Source organism: Notolepis coatsorum, assembly GCF_963971535.1.
Source record: "Notolepis coatsorum genome assembly, chromosome: 5".
Lineage (NCBI taxonomy): Eukaryota > Metazoa > Chordata > Actinopteri > Aulopiformes > Paralepididae > Notolepis > Notolepis coatsorum.
The window spans coordinates 18,033,709-18,058,762 of NC_140169.1; the positions used below are offsets into that span (position 1 = coordinate 18,033,709).

The window sequence follows — 25,054 nt, forward strand, 5'->3', positions numbered from 1 at the left end:
TTCCCACGGCGACTATGGATAGGGAATTTCTTTATTTAATTAACCCTTTCACTGCCACACGACAGAAGGTTAGCCCTTTACTATCACACAACCGACGGCGATGCTCCATCATTAGCATCATTAGCTCCGCGGATGCGGAGCTAATGATGCTAATGATGGAGCATCGCCGTCGGTTGTGTGATAGTAAAGGGCTAACCTTCTGTATTGTCACAGTGAAAGGGTTAACCGGCTGTCGTGTGGCAGTGAAAGGGTTAAAATGTTCACAACAACATGGATGCATGTACTCTGCCAGCATGTTTAATATCCATAATACTAAATGTTTGACTAAGATTTCTATGAAACTTTATTCTAAAAAAAAAAAAAAAAAAAAAAAAAAAAAAAAAAAAAATTTTTAATATATAATTTTTTTTTTTTAAACTCATAAAATATATTGGGTCGCACCTAAATCGGCAGGGTCGGTCGGCAACCTGAAACCAACCATTATTTTTGTTAGGCCTTAACACCCTTTCAGGTGCACGATCACCCCGGTTTGATTAGTATTCTGAAAACATAACATTGTAATGATGGTGTCGCAATGGCTACTGGCCACTGGAAGCTATAGAGAGACAGAAAAAAAACCTCACACCTGAAAGGGTTAAGATAATTGTCTACTTTTCAACATTGCACTGCAGAAATATATCCAGATGACCTTATCGTTTGTCAAGTTTTATATACTGTACATTGACGTTAACTACATTCATAACATCCCAAATACCCACATATGTAGACACAATTTTTTTTTTTTTTATATAAAAAAAAATCAGTACCTTGAATACCTTCATATAAGGATATGGAAAATACACAACGTAATCTCTATGAGAAAATATATATTAAAAAAGAAAACACACCACAAAACTGAGTGGAATAATTTAAACGGCTTTTAAAATATTTTCTTTTTCTCTTAAATGTTTAAATTACAATGTAATCTCCACAAGCTCTTTGGTTCAGTAAGGCAGAGGTGACTGTAGAATATTATAATCCAAAAGTCTGAAGAACTTCAGCAACAGTTCTCATAAAGGCTCTTAGTGGTACTAGAAGAGCGCGCGCACGAGAGAGAGAGAGAGAGAGAGAGAGAGAGAGACACACACACACACACACAGTACACATTCATTCACTCATTCACTCACTCACTTACTCAGTGTGTGTGTGTGTGTGTATGTGTGTGATTCAGTTTGGTGCGCCAAACACAAGTCTGTTGCTTAGTCTGTTCCTATCGGACGGAGGGAACGTCACTCTCCCAGGGCGTCGGCAGTTCTCTGTGTGTCTGTGTGTGTGTGTGTGTGTGGCTTATGTCATCATGTCCAGGAGGATGTCAACGTCCATTCCAGGCTTAGACAAGTGGTTTCAATGTACAGTGTGTGTCTGTGTGTGTGTGTGTGTCTGGTCCATGTCCTCCTCCAATCAAAGTGCTCAGTGCTCCTTCAACCTGTCAGACAGAGAGACAATACTATTAATTGTGTTGATAAACTGGGTGTCAGTATTGTTACATTTGTGGAACAAGGTTGTTAGAGTTGCACCGATACCAGTATTGAGATTCGCTCAGATACCAGGCTAAAATATGCTGTATTAGGGATGTATGATATATTTGATCCTCCATTTGATCCTCCAATCGCAACCATTGCTTCGGAAGCACGTTTGTCCCGAGGGAAGCAACAGCTGTGATTGGAGGATCAATAAAAGAGGGTGGGGTTTGAGATGGGTCAATTCTTCTATTAGAATTGTTATGACTATATTAGTATTGGTAGAGAACCGGGGCAAAGAACCATACATTCTCACTGACCAACCAAAGCGACTGGTTGATTCCAAAATTCACCAGAAATGTTTGATTTCGCACTTTTTTTTTATTTTTAGAACTCCCAAATGACCACTGGTTTGATGCCAAAGTGGCAGGCAGGGTAAACACACTTGCCAGACATTTTCTACAGGCGCACGGGAGCAAGACATAATTCCTAATGTTGGTGAGAGAAAACACTCCAGTGCACCAATATCTTGCTTAATTACCCCTTTTCATGAAATCACTCAAGTTAATTAATCACTGACGTTTAACATAATTTATGAGAAGGTGTGTGTGTATTTCCCACTCTGGTGTGGCCCACAGTGAGAAGATGTGTTCACAGAGGTTAGCATGTCGATGTAGTTGTTACACTACGTTAGTTTTGAATCAGAATGGAACATTGATTTGAATAGAAAATTCCCATTCCATCAATTCCAGTTCTGTAGATGGAACAATACCAGGTTAACTGAGAATCTACTGCATGTCTAGTCTGTTCTGGGGTAGGTTCTTTAATAAAGGGTGAGAGGGAGGAGGAAAGGAGAGAACCCAAATCAATAACAACATATAAAGATGTAACATTTACATTTACATTTAGTCATTTAGCTGACGCTTTTATCCAAAGCGACTTACAAGTTCTGTACGACAAGCCATCAGGAAGGGCACAACTCTATCAGCTGAGCAACAATGTTCATCAAAGTGTTGAGTGCTACAGTGTAGGTTAGTTTATTAGGACAAGTGCATGACAGTAAGGTTAGTTAGGGTTAGATTTTTTTATTGTTTTTTTTTTTTTTTTTTTTTTTTTAATTCAGATAATGGTTGAAGAAGTGCGTCTTTAGTCTTTAGTAAAAAGTCCTTTAGAAAAGCAGGAATTTACCATACTGTAATTCACACTGCCACCTTGGGTGGGAACAGGGCAAATTGGCCGCAGTGCGAATGTGGTCAATTTCAAAGGAAAACCATCTGACAATTGACTGTATAGAAAGGATGAGGAGCAGATGAATGACCAATGGGAAAAGACTGAGCAAATGGATGAAAAATCTGAGAAAAATGACTCACTCTACAGCAGAGATGGGGCGGGACTTGCTCGAGGTCAGCTCCTTTGTCACTAGCCGCAGCAAAAGCTATGCAGCAGGCAGGAAGCCAGGCAGGCAGGCAGGCAGGCACACACACACACACACACACAAAATAGTCAAACATTAGTTGCCGTTAGCTTTTGTTTAAACAGATGTTTTAAGTATCTCTAATAACCCAGTAATGCTTTTGATGTTGATTGTTTGTTTGTTTAATAATATTTTACTATTTAACATCAGTTTTTCTCCCTCCCCTGCTCTTTCATAGTTATTCTCTCCCCTCCTCTCCTCATCTCTTCTCTCGTTTCTTTCCCAAATCATTCATTTTCTTCCTCCTTTTCTTTTACTATTTGCCTCTTTTGAAAATTACCCATTATAAATTGGAGGAAGATCGTCTGGATTGGGCCCCAAAAAACCCTGCTTTGTCTTAATTTTTTTTATTTTTATTCCAGAGTAAATAAATTTAATGAAAAATTAATAAATTAATAGGCATTCACCAGCAGAGCGAAGAAATCAGCAGCCATCAGCATATAGAAGACTTGGTGCCAGCCGCCTGCGGACAACACACCGGCCAGGAGGGGGCCTACTGCTGCACCTAAGGGGAGACACGGTAGTCAGTACACCGCAGGGATTGAGATCAATCCACTTTCAATCGAGATTATTGGAAATGTCAACGTAATGCATTTCTATAGAGGGCCCAGTCCTGTTCCTGGACGCCTAGTGAATGAAGTGGCCACTGACCTACAGACCCTGTGCCGTCGATGATGGCTGTGACCGTAGACAAGGCTCTGGCGTTGCCCTTCAAGCTTTTGTGGGTCCCCTAAGGTCAGAGGTCAATGCACAAGGGAATGAGAGGAGTCCTGTACAAATTCACTGTTTGTTCACCTTTATTGTAGTTTCTGTATAACCAAAGCACAATAACACAGAACCCAAGTTCCCTCCGCCTTATCACGGGGGAACACCAGACAGTGGTCAGTCCCGTGACCCATGTTGGGTTCAGACCTAGAATTTGGGAATTTCTGTAGTGCCATGCTGCAATACTGTATGTACCAGTAAACGTGCACACACAAGCATGCTCAGAGACAAAGAAGACTGCATACTCAGACAGACAGACAGACAGACAGACGGACAGAGACACACATATACACTTACCAGGTCAGCAGACACAGCTGTTGTTATTAGGGAATTTGGTCCATTCACTAGTGCTCCACACACTAACAACATAGCTAGAAGATCCAAACAACAGCATGTCATCCACTTATTTTCAATGGGTCATAACAACCATTCTCCTCATACAGTGGTTGAATTATTCATATTAATTAAGGATGATGTGGTGGTGGCGAGGTTTATATATTACACAGGTTATATGCGGACGTAAACGACTCCTGGGGGGCTGACATCTAATCTAATCAGAGTTCTAATCTAAAGGAGCTCAATATAGAACCCTGGTCCCAGGGCTAGTCACGTGGTCGCGGAACCTCCGCATTGCCGTCAAGGAAATGTTGTCTATTTTTCCTTAGTTATACCTAAATTCTACAGTTAATGTATCTCACATATTTCACTATCTATAGCTATGGAAACAGAAAGTCTCACAGAGGAGGACGAAAGGGGATTGAGCTATTTTTAGCTATTGACATAGGCTTTCCGGGATATTACTTTGATCCACTGATTTCATCATCACTACAACTCAAAAGGAGAAAAGCACACCGTCTTCACTTGTTCAGCTTTATTATCAAGTACTACGATCAGGTTTCATCACTAGATCAACCATCAGATCAACCGCTAAATCAACCATCAAATTAACCACTAGGTATCACCACTAGATCAACCATCAGATCAACCACTAGGTATCACCACTAGATCAACCATCAGATCAACCACTAGGTATCACCACTAGATCAACCACTAGGTATCACTAGGGATGCACCGATATGAAAATGTGCCACCGATACCGATACCGATTGTTCAACTAACACAATCGGCCGATACCAATACCGATATTTGTGGCAACATTTTTTTTTGTAATTTTTTGTAATTTTTTTTCTTTTTATGAAACTACTGTATATTTGTGTTACAAATTGTGCTCACCGATATGAACATAGGCCTCTTTACTTACTTAAAAAAAGAAACATCAAGAAATAGCACTATCTCTCTCCCAGTATGGTCTGCCGGGCTGCAGCTAGATACTAGTTCTCCCAGTATGGTCTACCGGGCTGCAGCTGGATACTATTGTCTCAACCAGAGCTCTCAACCAATGAAATTTTGATTGACAGTCGATTCTGCCAATTACGTCACACACCGCTTGCACCCGCCTCTGCTGTTACCACCAATCGGCAAGCGCGTATACATTTTTTACTTCCGCTTTTGTCCGCCATTGATTTTGACGAGAGCTGAGCTCCACAACAACTTTAGATCCCTGCGGCGGCGCGGCCGACGTTTAGCTTTTAGCTCCGCAGGATGACTAAACGAGGCATAATGATTTTACTGCACCGAATGTTATAATAAAACAAAGCCTTTCTATACATGTGTCCAGTGGTGCAGTCGTAATATGGGCGAAGGCCAAACGCCACGTGCATGCGCGCTCCCGCGTGCACGCGCATACATGTTCCCTCGGTTGCGCACAGAACAGATGATACAACTTGTCTCATCCTTCCAGTCGGGAGATCAAGCAACCCCCCACCTACAGGGCTTGTATTTGGTTGTCGGTATCCTATTAATTATGCAAAGTCTAGGTGATAAGTGCCGGCGGCCGGGGTATACGGCGCGACGAGTAATTTTTGTGTCGTCGCGCCGGCACTTATCACCTAGACTTTGCATAATAATAGGATGCGCGCACTTCTGCCTCAGTGACGAAGCCCAAACGTCGTTTGACCGTGTATGTCCAGCACTGCACCCCTGCATGTGTCTGATTGAAAACTTTATTAACAGATTGCAGAATGGGTAAAACTCAGGGCTCTATGAGCAACGGAAGGAACTGAGCTAGTATGAACGAGTAATGCTTGCTACGTTCGGGTAAATAATATGCTGATGTTATTGAACGTGTAACACTAACTATATAACGTTAATGCCACAAAACGAATGCATTTGTTAATCATAAGTAGTAACTTTGATGCAGTAGCTTGTGTGTGTGGGCCGGGGGCGGCGTTGTGCAGGTCGCAACGCGACTGAACTTTTTTTTGCCTTTTGACGCAACACAAATTGATGGATATTTATCGGCTACTGCCATTGGCACATTCGAGCTTATCGGCCGATAGGCCGATTGCAGTCAACAAGGCACTTATCGGCCGATACCGATACCCGACCGATACATCGGTGCACCCCTAGGTATCACCACTAGCTTAACCATCAGATCAACCACTAGGTATCACCACTAGATCAACCATCAAATCAACCACTAGGTATTACAACTAGATCAACCATCAGATCAACCACTAGATCAACCATCAAATCAACCACTAGGTATCACCACTAGATCAACCATCAGATCAACCACTAGGTATCACCACTGCAATCAACCATCAGATCAACCACTAGGTATCACCACTAGATTAACCATCAGATCAACCACTAGATCAACCATCAAATCAACCACTAGGTATCACCATTAGATCAACCATCAGATCAACCACTAGATCAACCATCAAATCAACCACTAGGTATCACCATTAGATCAACCATCAGATCAACCATCAGATCAACCATCAGAGCAACCATCAGAGCAACCATCAAATCAACCATCAAATCAACCACTAGATAAAGCATTCTTGTAGATGGAAAATGAGCTTTTTGGAACTTCTTACCAGTCATAAAGCAGAATAGGTCAATATTTACCAACATTACCAATGTAAACAAACCTTTCACCGCCACATAAATACAGCAAACATACAATTAAAAACTAATTTACCTGTTGTCTAGTGTAAGTCCTTGTATCAAGAGAGAATCAACTAGAGAATATATTATATTTTTATGTATATTTTTTGTCTTTGTGGTGGGGCAACCCATTTGTTTAGTCTGGATCACTGACATGGGCCTTTAACTCATTCAGCGGTGTTGTGAAGGATCAGATTAAACCGAATATATATATTTATTTATATATATATATTTAATTGTATTTGTATATCGTTTGATATCCCCTGTATATTCCTTGTACAATATGCACTGAATATCCCTTTAGTCTACTAAACAGCCCATAATAGTTTCATTCTACCATTGGACGAGAACCTGGCGCCAGGTTGCCATACCCCCTAGGTCCAAGTTCAATCGTGCCGCCTAACATGTCGTGGCAAGCCCCGGTTCCGCGCAGGAATATGTCGGGCGAAATACGAATGGTACTATTTGTTCATAGCGCATATATATATGGCGCAAGTAAAGTAGAACTTTCTTTTAGTCCAGTTCTTTACCCTCCAACAGAGTGACAGACGCGAAGCCTCCCCACGACGCACGTGTGGTGTAGTAAGGCCTACTTGGCCCCAGAATAGGCATTGAGATATTGTGTAGATTAATAGTTGAATAGTCATAGTTTGGCACTATACCGTCGAGTTGGACGTATTCTATTAAGCTAATAATAGTCTATTTATGTATGGTGCATCGTTCGGTTAGAGTTCTAAAGTCATCAGTACCCCCATCGTTCCTGACGTTATCTGGACGCTTAACCAGGCTGGGTAGACCCCTAGTGGTGCTTGCATCCGAGGAGCTCCGGGCCAGGGCGACCGGACCTGTATATTGGATTACTCTACCCGGACGACGGCGAGCCTTCCACGGCTTGGATTATGCTTTGGGTGCTTTGATTATTCCATGGATAAAGGCCAACACTGCGGAGTGTTGGAACTACCCCCCGGAGAGGACTCCAGGTGAGACGGCGCTCTACACCAGTGAGGTCGCCTCACGTCTCTCCGTTGTGGACCGGCAGCTACCGTCCACAGAGGGTCCAGCTGTATTCGTCTGCGGACCGAGGTTCTGTGGGCACCGTGTTCAAGACTTTGAATTCTCCCAAGAAACTGTCGGCCAGATGGGATACCGCCAGCGGCTTCTCTAACCCCCCCCTCCTACTGTCTTACAACCAGCGGGACCCCCCCCCCCCTTTAGTGTATCCAGCTATAATCATTTAAGTACCATCGCTATCGTTTCCTAAATATTCCAGGTTGTATACTTACTCCCTGCGTAACCAGAGATTGGACATTCAATGTTGATTTACCTACGAATACTCATTTGCCATAAAAGTGCATATTTCATATTTCAAATCATAAATGTAATTAAGTGACCGTTGTATATACCTTTTGCTATATTAAACCTTCGATTTGGTACATTTGTGTGGATTCGTTTCATCAGGTGGGAAAGTGTTCATCATACTTATATCATGTACTGGATGGCCAGAAGTTAAAGTACAAGAGGTAGTGGTATTAAATATCATATCTAACAATACAGTCAGGGAATTGTACCCCTCAGTTACAAGCGGCAATCACGGAAAAAGTCGGGTTAACTTGCCATGCGTTGAGAGCCAATCACGAGAAATCTCGGGTTTTAATCGTTATTTCTTTTATTAACTATATCCATTCATTTTTCATCCATCCAGCCTGATGTTATCATTGGGAATGGGTCTGAGCTTGCAAAGGGCAAATACCGCCGCCTACGCCTTCAAGCCGGTATTGCACATCATTGAAATCCCTCCCCCTTGGGCTGTACGCTGATCTAACAAGTCCTGTCCAGGTTTTCCTTCTCTAGCAAGAGTAACGTTTATAACACATGGACTGGGGAGACTGGGAGCAGCGTGGATTATGCCTTTCGGACATATAACGTTGGATCAATAAACGCGTTCAATATTTGGAATGGCGATCAGGAATTGGTTTAATCTTTTTGCAGGACATCAAAGACCAGGTAAGGACTCAATCTTGGGTTAAAAATCCGATGTTTCTTTCGCCACCATCGGAGCATGCGTGTGTGTGTGCGCGTTTCTGCCGTTGGCTGCGGGCAAAGCACTGAGAAGCGAGTTTTCAGCCCCCGCTTCTGTTCGTGCATGATGACACATATAATACCGATAATCTAGCGTTCATCTCAGACCGATTCATAAATCAAGCGACAAATGGCACGATTTCTAAGGAAATACATTGAAGCGCCGTTTGCTTGAGTTTCTTGAGATTAGACAGAATGCTCTGGAAATATACTCTTATTCACCACGGTATAAAACGGAAATGTATGTATGAAAAAACAATCCGTTTTGTGCATGTTGACTGGAAGCAACTCACTGACAATCGACGGGTGTATTAGATCCATAGCTACAGTATAATATTTAATATATTTTAAGCACTCGCAAGTAGTGGCAGTCTCCCCATTGACTTACAGCGATGGCATTCTAGACCTATATCACGCATATATATAAGGAAAGAACATGAGTTGTTACGTACCGATCGTAGGCCCCATGCCAAATTCACTGATCATTGAGAACCCATAGAGCTGGAAGAGAGTCAGAACATAACATCAGTCAGAACAATGTGACTCACCAATTCACACACCATGACTAACTGGCAAATGCGATTAATCATGAAGGGGTAAGAAGAAAGACTTCAAAACCTCACCTGTTTTACAATGTTATACCACCAAAATAGTGATAGATTTCTTGATAGTTATCGGATATATATCAAATCTAATAGTAGAGATCTAAATGGAGTTTATTGTACCGTTTGTAAATACATTTGACATTTGTAGACAAAACTTTTGCTTTCGAGACCTAAACAGCACTTGCATCTTTTGGGGAGAGACGGCCTGAAGGAAACCATGCAACGTCTGACGACCTGTCCACGTAAGTGCTTTCGTGGGTCATGTTGGGTGGGTCTCCCATAAGATGTGTGGGTGGTTTGGTTTCAGAAGCAGAGTTTTGTCTACAAGATTGATGTTGAGGAAAAGAGGGTCTTCTAAACCAGAGTATTCCTCAAACAACCCAGAGAACAGAGGGCACCGGAAAGAAAGAGAGAGAAAGAGTGTGAGAGAGAGAAAGAGCGAGAAAGAGAGACCAGGAAAAAGTTATGTGGGCACAGTCCAGCCATGGGGGAGACACATAACAGTAATTATTTCAGACCAAGTCCGGACACACAGCAATGTGATCTCATAGCATCAGATCTTTATGAGCAGATCTCAGAAATTGCATTGAAATCACAAGTGTCACCGAAGCCCAAGTCAGTGTGTGAGAGAGAGGAGAAACTGGGACGATGGGGCAATAACACCTCCATCCCTGTCAGTGTGTGAGAGAGAGGAGAAACTGGGACGGTGGGTCAATAAAACCTCAATCCCTGTTGGCGGTGAAGACACTCACGGTGGGGGCGGCCAACAGCAACATGACTGCACACGTGGTGGCTCTCTTCTCCAGCTTATCAGAGATCACGCCAGCCAAGATCCCCCCTGAACACACACACACACAGAAAAGAGACGAGTGATCAGCCCAGAGAACAATGCTGTTCAAAAGCACCGCTCATACCAATGTAGTCATAATGGGGTAGTCACACAATGGTCTGAAATCATACATTCAAACATACCAAGAGAGGGGAGAACCTCCCCCTTCAGAGTAGGGATGGGTATCGTTAGGATTTTATCGATACTACTACTCTTATCGATACTGCTTAACGGTTCGGTACTTTATCGGTTCTTTTAGATTATTATTTAAATATATTTAAATAAAAAATAAAATACAATTTATTATTTGAACGGCTTAAGGCTATATCTGTACTTGATATTTGTTTGTTGTGTTGCATATTTTAAATAAACTTCAATCAAATCAAATCCCCCCTCTTAAAAAACAAAAACCTGTGTTTAACCTGGCCATCTATAAAACATCATGCTAAAACTGTGAAACAAATGTCCTACTCCCCTACAGTTCGGTCGGGGCGCCTGCTCAGCAAGGGTAGGATCTGGAGAGAGGTAGTGCGACCTTCCACACGTTACACTCTCCCGGTGAGAATCTGCGCGGCCAGGCTGGCTGCTGGCTGGCTGCAAATGCGTCGGAGGAAAGCATGTGACAGTCTCCGGCCTCTCGGACCAACGGTAGGGGAAAGTGCGCAACAACCAGGAAGGGGGTTGGGAATTGGCATAACGACTAACAGTGGGATGGGAGAAAAATCGGAAAAAGAAGGAGGGGGAAAAAGATTTAAAAAAAAAAAAAAAAAATCTTTTAGTTAATAAGACTACAAAATGACTACAACGATTTCATGACGGCTTCCTGTCCTCGCCGGAAGTGCTAAAGTAAAATGTTCAACAACAGAACAGATTGCTGCTAATTAAACACTTCATGGAAGCGGAGTAACGTTGACGCTATGTCGAGTTCATACGTGTAGTGTAGTGTGAACTGTGGGCTCGGCATGACGTTGGCGTTAGTCAGTTTCACTGTTGCTGGATGGTACACTCTATTAGCTCCGTAGCTAACGTAGCTAGCCACGTTAACGTTAAATGTTCAACAACAGAACAGATTGCTGCTAATTAAACACTTCATGGAGGCGGAGTAACGTTGACGCTATGTCGAGTTCATACGTGTAGTGTAGTATGAACTCGGCGAGTCGGCATGACGTTAGCGTTAGTCAGTTTCAGTGTTGCTGGATGGTACACTCTATTAGCTCCGTAGCTAACGTAGCTAGCCACGTTAACGTTAAATTTTCAACAACAACAGATTGCTGCTAAGTAAACACTTCATGGAAACGGAGTAACGTTGGCGCTATATCGAGTTCATACGTGTAGTGTAGTGTGGGCTCGGCATAACGTTGACGTTAGTCAGTTTCAGTGTTGCTGGATGGTACACTCTATTAGCTCCGTAGCTAACGTAGCTAGCCACGGACAAGCACCTCCCTACCCGTGTATGTGTGAGTGAGCGGCCCGCGACAAGTGTGTGTGTAATGGCTTGCTGCGGCTCGCTTCTCGTGCAGAGACAGAGAGAGGAGAGATAGTTCGCAACGTTTAAATTCTTCGAAAAAAAACTCATAATAATAATAATTTCTCGAGTATCGATAGCAGTACCGATAACATCGGAGCTTATTAATACTCCGGTTTTTTCTAATTCAGTACCGGTTCCCGTTTAGAACCGGGGTCCGGGGGGCATCCCTACTTCAGAGAGAGTTACTTGGAGGACATTCCAAGAGTTCGAGGCATCAAAGGAAAAAGCTGACATCCCTAGATCAGCACAAACTTGAGGGACCCTAAGAACCATCCAGTCATTTGATTGAGTTAAATAGGTTCCAATATTCCAATCTAGCAGTGAAGAGATATAAACAGGTGATAAGAAGACCGATTCAAAAAAAAATCTACTAAATAGAGGGAAATTGGATCTGTTTCTGTACAGGAAACCAATTTTCTGTTGCAGTTTAGAGGCAAGATTATCCACATGGAACTTAAATGTAAAATTCTCGTCGAGCCACAGGCCAAGATATTTATACTCAGTGACTCTCTCTATATAAGAACCACTGACAGTAGATATCCGCACATTATCAAAGTTATATAAGGTCATATCTGGTCCAAAAATAATAAATAATAATAAAAACACACACACAATAATGGGATGATATCAAAATAAACGATGACGTTTTTTTTTTTTTTTATTAGCGATCTGAATTCATATTTCATCAACCGAGTCTACCGTTGGTAATTCAGCCACCCCAGGTGCTCAGATGTGAAAAAGCACCTCCTATCGTCTCCCAGATGGTAATTCACCCTTTTGGATTGGACTCAATGAAAAAGCAAGAGAAAAAAAAACCCGGACTCCACATTTTACTTCTCACGCATGTAACCGGAGTCGATCAGCTTCATGCTGGACTCTCAGAGCAGCGGGGATTATGTGTTTTACAGTACGTAGCAGTGGATCAATAAAAGGATCGAATTTCGGAATGGCGATCAGGAATTGGAATAATCCATTTGGATACCATCTGAGCTCAGGTAAGGAATCTATTTTACCAGTATTAGGATAATCAGACCTTTTTTCACAGAGATATAAGCGTTTCCGCTATAATGTGATATGACTGTTTGACTGTAAGAGTGATCAGGAACTGAGAGAATCAGTCAACACATATACTATCGATAATCTAGCGTTTATTTGAAAACGATTCATAAATAGGCCGCAAAATGACAACGTTCTAGAATATTACAGTAAAGGGCGATTATCATAGAATCTCTTCTTTTTTCCGTGAAAACGAGTGCTTTTCAAAATGCTATCAAACGGAAATGAACAGATAAAAAAACAATCTGCTTCGACAATGTTGACTGGAAATGAGTCATTGATAATGCGACGGGCAGATTAGACACATAGCCATAATTTAAAACATAGATTAGGCGATATTAAGGTTAACATTGGAGTGGTGCTGGGCATTCAAGCACTAAATGAGCGCCCCCTGCTGGGCATTCAAAGTGTTAAGGAAAGAAAACATACATACCCACTATGCCTCCGACGTCAAACAGTGTGGAGAGATTGCCAGCGCTCTTAGCATCCAGGTGAGCTGCAACACACACACACATGTTATTATACCTCTGGCAGGAACTCATCACTGATACACAACACTAATGCCAGTGATACAGCGCGGCTAGGTAGGTTGAATTAACCACATACCACTCAACACTAATCCCAGCGATACAGCGCGGCTAGGTAGGTTGAATTAACCACATACTAGGGCTGGGCGATATAACGATAACGATAAATATCGCGGTATATTTTAATAATCGATATCGAATATCGAAATTTAAAAAAAATCGAAAAATCGTTTTTTTTCTTTTTTCCTGCAACAGGGCAGTTTTAAAACCAGAGACAGTGGACAGACTTGTCTTTCTTGCCTGCAACTTAAAGTAATGGCTTTGCTTGTCCAAATGACAATACTGACCAAATTCAGATCTCTTTTTCTCTTGTCCATTTATTTTGTTTGCTTTCTAATTTAAAATACATTTTGAAACCGTCTGTACACAGTAGGCTATGTGTGCTAGCAGAGCTAGACTCCAGTCACGAGTCACGGTGCACATGTGCGGTGGTTTGTCCACCAAAAAAGCACCAAAAGATCGAAAATAAACTAGCAGAGCCAGAACTGTTCAACTCCTCTGGAGCCACAGCCAGCAGAGAAGCCGGTTTACTTTAGCTTTTAAACCAGCTGCAGCCTGAGAACTGGAGTGTGAGGGGATGTAACACTAAAGATGGCGGCAATGACAAAGAATTGCTGCAAAATAAACATGCATCTGTTTAAAAAAAAAAAAAAAAAAAAAAATGTTTTTTTTTTTTCTTTTTTTTTATACTTATAACAATTCGATAATTATCGATATCGAGAAATAAAATAAAATTATCATATCGTTATCGCGATATGATTTTTTTCCATATCGCCCAGCCCTACCACATACCACTTAGCACTAATCCCAGCGATACAGCGAGGCTAGGTAGGTTGAATTAACCACATACCACTCAACACTAATCCCAGCGATACAGCGCGGCTAGGTAGGTTGAATTAACCACATACCACTCAAATGAATAGACAATTACATTTAAGATAATTCCAATTGTGAGGCGGCTGAGTGGCGCAGTGGGCAAGGCGCTCGCCACTAACGCAGGAGATGCTGGTATCGAGCCCAGCTCTCGGTGTTGCTACCGGCTTGGCCAGCCGTCATACTAACACAATTGGCAGTGTTAGAGGGTGGGAAAGCCGGTGGGTGGGGATTGGACGTTGTGGACAGCGACTCCTACAGGTCGGTTGGGTGACGCCGGTACAGCGGAAACAGGAAGTATCGGGGGCAGCGTGAGCCTCCCACGCGTTACTCCTCGCCACTGAGAGCTCGAGCTGCTGCAGTGAAAAGATGCGACAGGCTGCCTCCTCGCGTACCGGAGGGGACACGTGATGCAAGGCTTCTATCCTCACTACAGCCGACCAGTGGGAGGCATAGTCTAGCAACGTTCAAGACAGGGGAGGGAAGAATTGGAAATACGAAATTGGGATGGGAGAAAATGGGGAGAAAAAGTGGATAAAAAAAAAAAGAAGATAATTCCAATTGTTTTAAATCTTTTTTACTTTGCTCTCAGGTGGAGCGCCCCTGGGTATTGCAAAGGTGCTTTGTGGCTCAACCTCAATCTTGACCCTTGAGTAACACGGGTCAGCCGAGGGGTGTCCATATTTTTTACATATATATAACAGGAATGTGATATCCTGGTTATTAGATATTCACAATCAGATCTCAGAAAAAAAATCACATTGAAATGACCAGTGTATCTGGGGGGTAAGGGTAATAGAATATGTGCAGCACCCACTGGGACAACAGAGTCCACTAGGACAGCAGTGTGAGTAGGAACAGGCTGTTTGATGGTGGATGAGGTGGGAAGGCATCTACTGTTCTCTCCCCTGTGAATCATCCTCTGTGTTTACCGATTTTCATTATCCTCAATTATACCGAACATTGGATGTGACTAATCCTCTTTCCCCGCCCCCTCTAACAGAAACCACACGTCTCTAATTGATTCTAGAACGATTAGAGCAGGATGAGTCAGTTGAATGTTGCCATGAAACCGTTTCATAGCAGCTTCTGCTTTCATCACCGGGAGACAAACCACACCGTCAGAAGTAGCCTCGTCTCTCGCCGCTGAATAACTGTACTTTGATCACACTATACAGAGATCTGATCCCTTCCATTTGTCATCTTCTCAAACGGAGACATCCAACACCTTTCTATGTGTAAATAAAAAGCTACATCAACCCGTTCCGTCTGTCCGTCTACGTCTGTTTTTAATACATTTTCACCGAGGAGTATCTGTTTGTTGGACAGAGTTGACGCTGTGTCTGTCTCCGCCAGATTTGTGTCCATTTTGATGGACAGAAAAGTTTGTTGAGGGTGAATGTTTGGAAGCGACCGACTGCAAAGCTGTTGTTTCTGCAAGGGTGTTCTAATTTAAAAACAAACATACGGACAGTAGTACCTCCTGTCAAAATTCCATCTGTTAGTTCGGGACAACAGATGGACATAGCCATAGCCTCACACTCACAGCCCGCCCACCCAGAGAGTCCAGACATAAAACATACCTGTTTTAGTGATGTAGAGCGGTAGCCAGAACAGGAAGGTGTAGCTCACCAGCTTGGCAAATAGCAGACACAGAGAAAACTCTATCACTCCCTGCGGAGACAAGCAGCAACCGGATTAATACTGCCATTAGTAGGCTATCATGTGCCAATACATCAAACAAACAAGAAGTGATCTCTGTGTGTGGTCATTGTTTATGTATGTAGGTGTTGTGGAATATTTCAAATGAGCCATGACAGTGAACTGTAGAAATTAGATAGTCAGTTGTATATAAAAAAAAAGAACATAGTTTAATATCTGTGCTTCCACAGAGATCAGTTTATAGAGAGACACACGAGCGTCTGACCAGAAAGTGACCAAGAGGTCTGGTCTGACACAGATTAAATACATCATTGAAATGACGTACATTAGACATCCAGATATGACGGCGGTGTTATTGTTATGTCTTTCACACCAGAGGCCAGATACTCCTAACCTTGGTTCGTCGTTAAAGAGACAGTCGGACTGTTAGTCAGACTAGTTTACTAGTTGGTCATATTAAACTAGTCAAGGCTATCAGAGATAGAATATGTATTTCAACACAGATCTATAATGACATGATATTTCCCTCACATACTGTAGGTTAACGCTTTTAATGTGTATTCCGTCATGCATTTATGCGTCTGTTTCGTACCCAGAATGAGAAAGCGTTCAAACACGTGTCTAAAGACATATTAACATTAACGTGACAAAAGGAACTGTTTTAGGGTACGTTCATACAAAGTGCTTCTAGGGCAGCGATTCTCAAACTACGGGTCGCACCCCAAAGTGGGGTCGCGGGTAGGTGACAGTGGGGTTGCGCATTGGCCAAATATTTTTTTAATCTAGAGAAAAACCGACGAGCCCAACTCAGATAGAGCTTTCCACCTGGCAGCTGTGTGTATTTGCCATGTCTCGCCCCTTCATCAACGGAGGCCGACGCAGTATTCCAATACACATCTCACTACATCCTGCGCATGTATAATCACGGAGACCACGTCTGGTCTTTTGTGTGTAACCTGGACACTCACAATGGATAGGTTTGTTGTCAGAAGCATGGAGAGAGAAGAAGTGCGGATTTTCCTTGCAGACAAAAACAACCCATTGGCAAAGAAATGTGCTGATAATGAAAGGCTGGCACAGCTGGCATATCTAGCAGACATCTTTGACCGCCTCAATGCGTTGAATCTGGGACTACAAGGTCTGGACACAGACCTGTTTGGACTCGCAGATAAAATGGAGAGCTGGATTAAGAAACTCAGTTTGTGGCACTCCAGGATAATCAGCTGAGATTTTGGGGTATTTACTCTGCTTTTTGGAGGAACAGAATGTTGCAATTTTTTTTTTGAAGCCCATCATCTGTAGCCACATAAAAGGGCTCATTGAACAATTTCAGAACAATTTTCCCCGAAAGAGCGAGCACGGACAATTTGGACAACTGAATACAAGATCCGTTCATTACGCATGACGCAACAGGCTTTCCACTGTCTGAGCAGGAGACGCTCATTGATCTTTCCTGTAACGAGCTACTAAAAGTCAAGTTCACATGGACAGGCCCTCGCAATGTTCTGGATATCAGTCCGGAACGAGTACCCAGTGCTGTGTAATGCTGCGCTGAGAAAGCTTGTCCCCTTCGCATCAACATACCTCTGTGAGGCCGGATTTTCGGCACGGACATTAATAGAAAATAAATACAGATCTCGCCTCAGAGTAGAAGCACCTCTTTCTCAGCACAACGCAGCCACGTATCATGGAACTGTTCAAATGTACAAGCACACCCTTCCCATTAAGTTTTTTTTGTATTCTTGAAAAGCGCATGTGAACGCATTTTCTTTTCTTTCGTTTTTTTATGTTCTGGCAACATATTTTGGATAAATATGCCTTGTTTTAAAAATGTGTATACAGAAACAATTCCGTTGCTTTTGTTGATAATATTCATTCATTTAATTGATAACATAGTGCTGTCATTTAATTTTCTAATAAGTACGCAAAACATTAAGTGTGGGGTCGTCAAAAGAATGACTAAATAAAATGGGGTTGTGGTATAAAAATGTTTGAGAACCCCTGTTCTAGCGCATTGTGTGCTGATTGATGTGTGTGTGCGTGTGTGTGCGTGTGTGCGTGTGTGTGTGTGTGTGTGTGTGTGCTGACCGGTATGTGCAGGGCTCCCATGAAGCTGATGGCCGAGGGCTCAGACTCACTCTTCATCACAACCACCTGCTGTACAGGAACACACACACTACCACTGTCCCGGGGTAGTAACAACTCTGAGTCATAACTCTAGAGACAGAAACATAGAGAGAGAGACATAGAGAGAGAGAGAGAGACACAGTGATAAGAGATTCAGCAGGTCAGGGAATGAGGGGTCAAGGAACAAAGGAGGGAGAGAGAGGGAAACAAAGAGAAGAGGAGAGAAGAGGAGGGTTGAGGAGAGGGAGGAAGGAGAAGAAAATTCAAAGAAGGAAGAAGAGGAGTAAGGGAACGACAGAGGGAGGGAGGGAGCGAGGAATAGAAAAAAGAGACAAGGAAGAGAAAGAGGAGGAAGAGACAGGGATGATGGAGAGAGAAATAGAGTGGGTGTGAGAGTGAGAGAAAAAGAGTGACAGATGGCGAGAGAAAGAGAGAGAGATAAATAAGGGTAAATAATTCACACACATCTGCTTGAACCCTGAGCCACCCAGCAGCTCTCAGGGAGTGAGAGTAAGAGGGCAACAGAGGAGCTGCTGGGTGTCTGAAGGTTAACTTCAGGACACATCAGTTTCCTGCGTCAAGAGCCCGCCCTCTTTATACAGACCAGAGGCAAGCAAAGAGCCCAGTCCCGCGGGTGGTAATTAGTGATTTATTTATTATTTTAATGTTTTTTATGCCACAAGTCAGATGTTCTCAACATACACATGGGGTGTTTTGATTTGAATTTATATAAAAACACATGGTTGGTCCAATGTGTGACGATGACACAAGTCAAACGATTTGACTGCTGCTGATGTCTTGTGATCACAAAAGAATCAAAGTAAAATCACAAATTCCCGGAGGGACAAAGAGAGAGCCGTGACCAATCAAAGAAGAGAGCAAATAAACCAGAGAAACCATCCCCTTTGACCCCCCTTCACACACTTTACCATAGGAACACTGGCCATGTAGCCTCATAATACATTATAGACACACTGACCTTCCTGCTTTGAACATTATCCTCATAATAGTCGTAGCACACCTGAATGAATTACAATTACATTCAATTAAAGTGCAGCTCACTATATTGTTATGCTTAAACTATTATTTGACTCAAATAGACGCACACACAAATACACAAATCCAGGTGAACCAGCATGTGCCACACACACACACCTACCTGAGGTTTGCCGGTCTTGTATTGCAGATAGAGGTCTTTGTTTCCACTGTGGCCATTCATCCTGTTCCAGCTCTTGGCTGGCACCTGTTGAGAGAGACATTCAGCCTGGTCATCAGATGATCAGATGGTGTAATCAAACCACAGGGGCTGCGTGAAGCCACTCGATACGGTACGATCATGACGTGATCATGACGACTTATGTAAGCGGCAGATGAATGGAACAAGCTGCTACAAAACAACACGCTCTCAAGTGGAGTAACATGCGCCGTAAGACGTCAACCTGGAATTGAACCTGCAACATCAGAAGTGCGTGGCGTACACTGTAGCCTGCTGAGCCAGAGGGGAGGATGGGAGAGGGGCAGGGGACGAGGGCAAGAGAGAGAGGAGTGAGAGAGAGAGAGAGAGCGTGAGCCAGAGGGAACGAGGAGGGGAGAGAGAGAGAGCGTGAGCCAGAGGGAACGAGGAGGAGAGAGAGAGAGAGCGTGAGCCAGAGGGAACGAGGAGGAGAGAGAGAGAGAGCGTGAGCCAGAAGGAACGAGGAGGAGAGAGAGAGAGAGCGTGAGCCAGAGGGAACGAGGAGGGGAGAGAGAGAGAGCGTGAGCCAGAGGGAACAAGGAGGAGAGAGAGAGAGAGCGTGAGCCAGAGGGAACGAGGAGGAGAGAGAGAGAGCGTGAGCCAGAGGGAACGAGGAGGAGAGAGAGAGAGCGTGAGCCAGAGGGAACGAGGAGGAGAGAGAGAGAGAGCGTGAGCCAGAAGGAACGAGGAGGAGAGAGAGAGAGCGTGAGCCAGAGGGAACGAGGAGGAGAGAGAGAGAGAGAGAGCGTGAGCCAGAGGGAACGAGGAGGGGAGAGAGAGAGAGCGTGAGCCAGAAGGAACGAGGAGGAGAGAGAGAGAGAGAGAGAGAGGGAACGAGGAGGGGAGAGAGAGAGAGAGGGTGAGCCAGAGGGAACGAGGAGGGGAGAGAGAGAGAGCGTGAGCCAGAGGGAACGAGGAGGGGAGAGAGAGAGAGCGTGAGCCAGAGGGAACGAGGAGGAGAGAGAGAGAGCGTGAGCCAGAGGGAACGAGGAGGAGAGAGAGAGCGTGAGCCAGAAGGAACGAGGAGGAGAGAGAGAGAGCGTGAGCCAGAGGGAACGAGGAGGAGAGAGAGAGAGCGTGAGCCAGAGGGAACGAGGAGGAGAGAGAGAGAGAGCGTGAGCCAGAAGGAACGAGGAGGAGAGAGAGAGAGCGTGAGCCAGAGGGAACGAGGAGGAGAGAGAGAGAGCGTGAGCCAGAGGGAACGAGGAGGGGAGAGAGAGAGAGCGTGAGCCAGAGGGAACGAGGAGGGGAGAGAGAGAGAGCGTGAGCCAGAGGGAACGAGGAGGAGAGAGAGAGAGCGTGAGCCAGAGGGAACGAGGAGGAGAGAGAGAGAGAGCGTGAGCCAGAGGGAACGAGGAGGAGAGAGAGAGCGTGAGCCAGAGGGAACGAGGAGGAGAGAGAGAGAGCGTGAGCCAGAGGGAACGAGGAGGAGAGAGAGAGCGTGAGCCAGAAGGAACGAGGAGGAGAGAGAGAGAGCGTGAGCCAGAGGGAACGAGGAGGAGAGAGAGAGAGCGTGAGCCAGAGGGAACGAGGAGGAGAGAGAGAGAGAGCGTGAGCCAGAAGGAACGAGGAGGAGAGAGAGAGAGCGTGAGCCAGAGGGAACGAGGAGGAGAGAGAGAGAGCGTGAGCCAGAGGGAACGAGGAGGAGAGAGAGAGAGCGTGAGCCAGAGGGAACGAGGAGGAGAGAGAGAGCGTGAGCCAGAAGGAACGAGGAGGGGAGAGAGAGAGAGCGTGAGCCAGAGGGAACGAGGAGGAGAGAGAGAGCGTGAGCCAGAGGGAACAAGGAGGAGAGAGAGAGAGAGCGTGAGCCAGAAGGAACGAGGAGGAGAGAGAGAGAGCGTGAGCCAGAGGGAACGAGGAGGAGAGAGAGAGAGAGAGAGCGTGAGCCAGAGGGAACGAGGAGGGGAGAGAGAGAGAGCGTGAGCCAGAAGGAACGAGGAGGAGAGAGAGAGAGAGAGAGAGAGGGAACGAGGAGGGGAGAGAGAGAGAGAGGGTGAGCCAGAGGGAACGAGGAGGAGAGAGAGAGAGAGTGTGTGTGTGAGCCAGAGGGAACGAGGAGGGGAGAGAGAGAGAGAGAGTGTGTGTGTGAGCCAGAGGGAACGAGGAGGGGAGAGAGAGAGAGAGAGTGTGTGTGTGAGCCAGAGGGAACGAGGAGGGGAGAGAGAGAGAGAGAGAGAGAGCATGAGCCAGAGGGAACGAGGAGGAGAGAGAGAGAGAGAGTGTGTGTGTGAGCCAGAGGGAACGAGGAGGGGAGAGAGAGAGAGAGAGTGTGTGTGTGAGCCAGAGGGAACGAGGAGGGGAGAGAGAGAGAGAGAGTGTGTGTGTGAGCCAGAGGGAACGAGGAGGGGAGAGAGAGAGAGAGAGTGTGTGTGTGAGCCAGAGGGAACGAGGAGGGGAGAGAGAGAGAGAGAGAGAGAGCATGAGCCAGAGGGAACGAGGAGGAGAGAGAGAGAGAGAGTGTGTGTGTGAGCCAGAGGGAACGAGGAGGGGAGAGAGAGAGAGAGAGTGTGTGTGTGAGCCAGAGGGAACGAGGAGGGGAGAGAGAGAGAGAGAGTGTGTGTGTGAGCCAGAGGGAACGAGGAGGGGAGAGAGAGAGAGAGAGTGTGTGTGTGAGCCAGAGGGAACGAGGAGGGGAGAGAGAGAGAGAGAGAGAGTGTGTGCGCGATAAGGCGAGAAAGAGGAGGAGGGGCACCATTATGTCGTGAGCTAGACTTGAACCCACGTGGTTGATCCACAGAGTCGCATCCACTCACATTCAGGAACATTTGAACACTCCTCCCCCTCCTCACCCCGGGGACCTGAGAGACACAGCCCACGCCTGAGAAACCAGTCATGTGGAGAGTCCTGAGTGGGACGGTAGTTATGGCAACCGTTGGCACGCACGGCGGCCAAGTCCTCTCCTCGTATAACCCTTGGACAACGTTATGCTCAAACCCAGAACCCCGGGCGCTGTGTGGCGCACACAGTCACAGACGCAGGTGTGGTACAGACATACCCGTTTAGGGCCTAACAAAAATAATAGTTGGTTTCAGGTTGGTTGTCAGTTTGGCCATGGGTAGGTAGGGAATTTTTTTTATTTTTATTTTTTTATTATTCTTTCCCACGGCGACTATGGATAGGGAATTTCTTTATTTAATTAACCCTTTCACTGCCACACGACAGAAGGTTAGCCCTTTACTATCACACAACCGACGGCGATGCTCCATCATTAGCATCATTAGCTCCGCGGATGCGGAGCTAATGATGCTAATGATGGAGCATCGCCGTCGGTTGTGTGATAGTAAAGGGCTAACCTTCTGTATTGTCACAGTGAAAGGGTTAACCGGCTGTCGTGTGGCAGTGAAAGGGTTAAAATGTTCACAACAACATGGATGCATGTACTCTGCCAGCATGTTTAATATCCATAATACTAAATGTTTGACTAAGATGTCTATGAAACTTTATTCTAAAAAAAAAAAAAAAAAAAAATTTTAATATATAATTTTTTTTTTTAAACTCATAAAATATATTGGGTCGCACCTAAATCGGCAGGGTCGGTCGGCAACCTGAAACCAACCATTATTTTTGTTAGGCCCAGCCACAGACACAGACATATACTTGCCTGGTGTCAAATTAACACATTTCATTTGATATGGAAGAAGAGAAGGAGGGAGAAACGGGTGAGGAGAGATTTTGGGAACTCACATTGTTGCTGGTAGGAGAGTTCTGGGTGTAGATGGACTTCAGGTCATTTGGATCTAGAGAGTGAAGAAAAACAGTCTTTCCTTTGTCCTGTGAACAAGAGCGGCTGTGTTTCCTGGTACTGGTTGTCTCTGAAAACGCTCCCGCCTACCCGTCTAACTCAGCGGCTCAGAAAGTGAGAAGTAGAAAAAGGCTGTGTATCCCCTGACCCCGTGTGCCGTTGCCGACATAACCCCTACTGGAAAACAAACGAGTGGAAGCCTAGCTAGGGAGGTCAACAAAAAAAATTCCCCTACTGTCACTCTACAATATCTTATTTTATTTGATCTGTGGTAGAGCAATTCTATTTAAAGATCTATTTAAATTGCAATGCCACCTCTGTGAGATAGTCTACACAACATTAAAATGAATCTAAACGTTCGTTTTTAGTGGCAAAATAATTAGGGATGCTCGATATTGGCTTTTTTACCGATACCGATATACCGATATTGTCCAATTTCCAATACCGATATCAACCGATACCCAAAAAACAGAATAATTTCAGGTAATTAACATTACATATCTCTTGTCGTGTAATTAACACAACATTATGCATACTTTGACAGTAAATAAAATACAAATTTGTTCTTACTTGCTTGCCTAGGTAAATAAAGGTTAAATAAAAGCAAAAACAAACAAAAAAAATAATTGTTTTGAAAACAGATACCGATATTTTCCGATATCACATTTTTATGCCAATATCGGTAGGCCGATAATATCGGACATCCCTAAAAATAATACTTTTGTTACAACTTCCTGTAATCACTTGACCCGCTATAATTCATTATAATTGACCATGGAAAATAGCCTTTTGAGCCTCAGAGAGGATTGTAAATAACAGAGAATGCTCGTGCCGCTATGGCAACATTGAATTCCTAATATGTGGTGCCGCACCCATCGCCTTTCGGTTAAAAACACAAAAGTCCCAAACTGAAAAAAATCATCCAATTAGGAGTGGGAACTCTGTACTTTTAAGGGTACCGACCTAATTACATTGGTACTACCAAGTATAAGAGTGTAATATACTAAGTAGTATATTAGTATAGTAATATACTAATATACTTTTTTTTTTTTTTTTTTTTTTTTTTTTGTCAGGACACAGCCATGAGCGGTCGCAAATTCCTGAGCTCCCGGAGCCCTCGTCAATACAGCAAACAAAAGAGATTTTGCGCACATTTTCTCCTCGTTATGTTTTGGATAACGGATTCGTACCTCTACTCAACGATGAAGCATAACAAGACAGAAGAGGAGAGAAGAGCAAAAATAGAAAAGGAGGTACACAGCGACTTTTATTTCCAAAACGGCACGGAACATAAGCACCTGGCCGTGGGGACAGCGACCGTTCACGCAACATTAACGGCCAATCCTGAAAGAAAGAACAGACCCCCGAATGGCAGAATGGACCGAAATACCTTTTTGTCCCTTATCCTGCTACTCTCGGGAGACATTCATCTAAACCCAGGCCCGGTCTTGACCAGAACTCAGGCGAGAAGACTTGGTCTGGCAGCGCAAGAAGCGAGGGAGGTTACCATCGCGACCAATATCAACAACTCAACCTGTGGCTACATCCACCGCGCGGACGGCAACTCTTCCCAAATGACGCCGCAGCAGACGAGCACACGTGAGGCAGAGACGAGAGGAGGTGAACCGAGGGTCGAAACCATGACGACCATCCCGACGCGGGATTTAAACATCTCAACGCCCGATAGCCGGCTAGCCAGCGGAGCTAACGGCGAAAACATCCAGGAACAAAGGACTCTGGACCGAGTCCTTTGTTGTACCAGCACGGCGCGGGTCCCGACACCCCCCTCCCCCCTTCCCACCCACGTCAACAAAGCCCCCCCAACCGGCAACCCCACAGCAGCACCAGAAGACCATTACCTGGAACTCGAAGACATCAATAACACAGCTAATAAAAACGGACTACACATCTTTCACCTTAATGTAAACAGCATTAAGCATAAGCTGGACGAATTAAGAAACCTGTTTATGAGCGGTAAG

At 44.5% G+C, this 25,054-nt stretch overlaps 1 protein-coding gene across 2 annotated transcripts in view; it reads right to left on the reverse strand.

The window, feature by feature from the left end:
• Positions 1 to 423: 423 nt before the first annotated feature.
• The window catches only part of slc37a1 (solute carrier family 37 member 1), a 56,755-nt gene continuing 32,124 nt past the window's right edge, over positions 424 to 25,054 (reverse strand). Inside the window, exons 9-21 of one of the 2 annotated variants that reach the window (XM_084314752.1) lie at positions 23,018 to 23,070; positions 19,259 to 19,342; positions 19,079 to 19,120; positions 18,061 to 18,189; positions 15,894 to 15,984; positions 13,284 to 13,346; positions 10,190 to 10,275; positions 9,285 to 9,333; positions 4,036 to 4,109; positions 3,625 to 3,703; positions 3,381 to 3,478; positions 2,870 to 2,934; positions 424 to 1,465 (exon numbers count right to left, since the gene is read on the reverse strand). In XM_084314752.1, coding sequence (XP_084170878.1) covers positions 1,450 to 1,465; positions 2,870 to 2,934; positions 3,381 to 3,478; positions 3,625 to 3,703; positions 4,036 to 4,109; positions 9,285 to 9,333; positions 10,190 to 10,275; positions 13,284 to 13,346; positions 15,894 to 15,984; positions 18,061 to 18,189; positions 19,079 to 19,120; positions 19,259 to 19,342; positions 23,018 to 23,070 — 929 coding nt within the window. In that variant the 3' untranslated portion in view covers positions 424 to 1,449. The remainder of the gene's footprint in view (positions 1,466 to 2,869; positions 2,935 to 3,380; positions 3,479 to 3,624; positions 3,704 to 4,035; positions 4,110 to 9,284; positions 9,334 to 10,189; positions 10,276 to 13,283; positions 13,347 to 15,893; positions 15,985 to 18,060; positions 18,190 to 19,078; positions 19,121 to 19,258; positions 19,343 to 23,017; positions 23,071 to 25,054) is intronic. The other variant, XM_084314753.1, reaches the window with a different exon arrangement.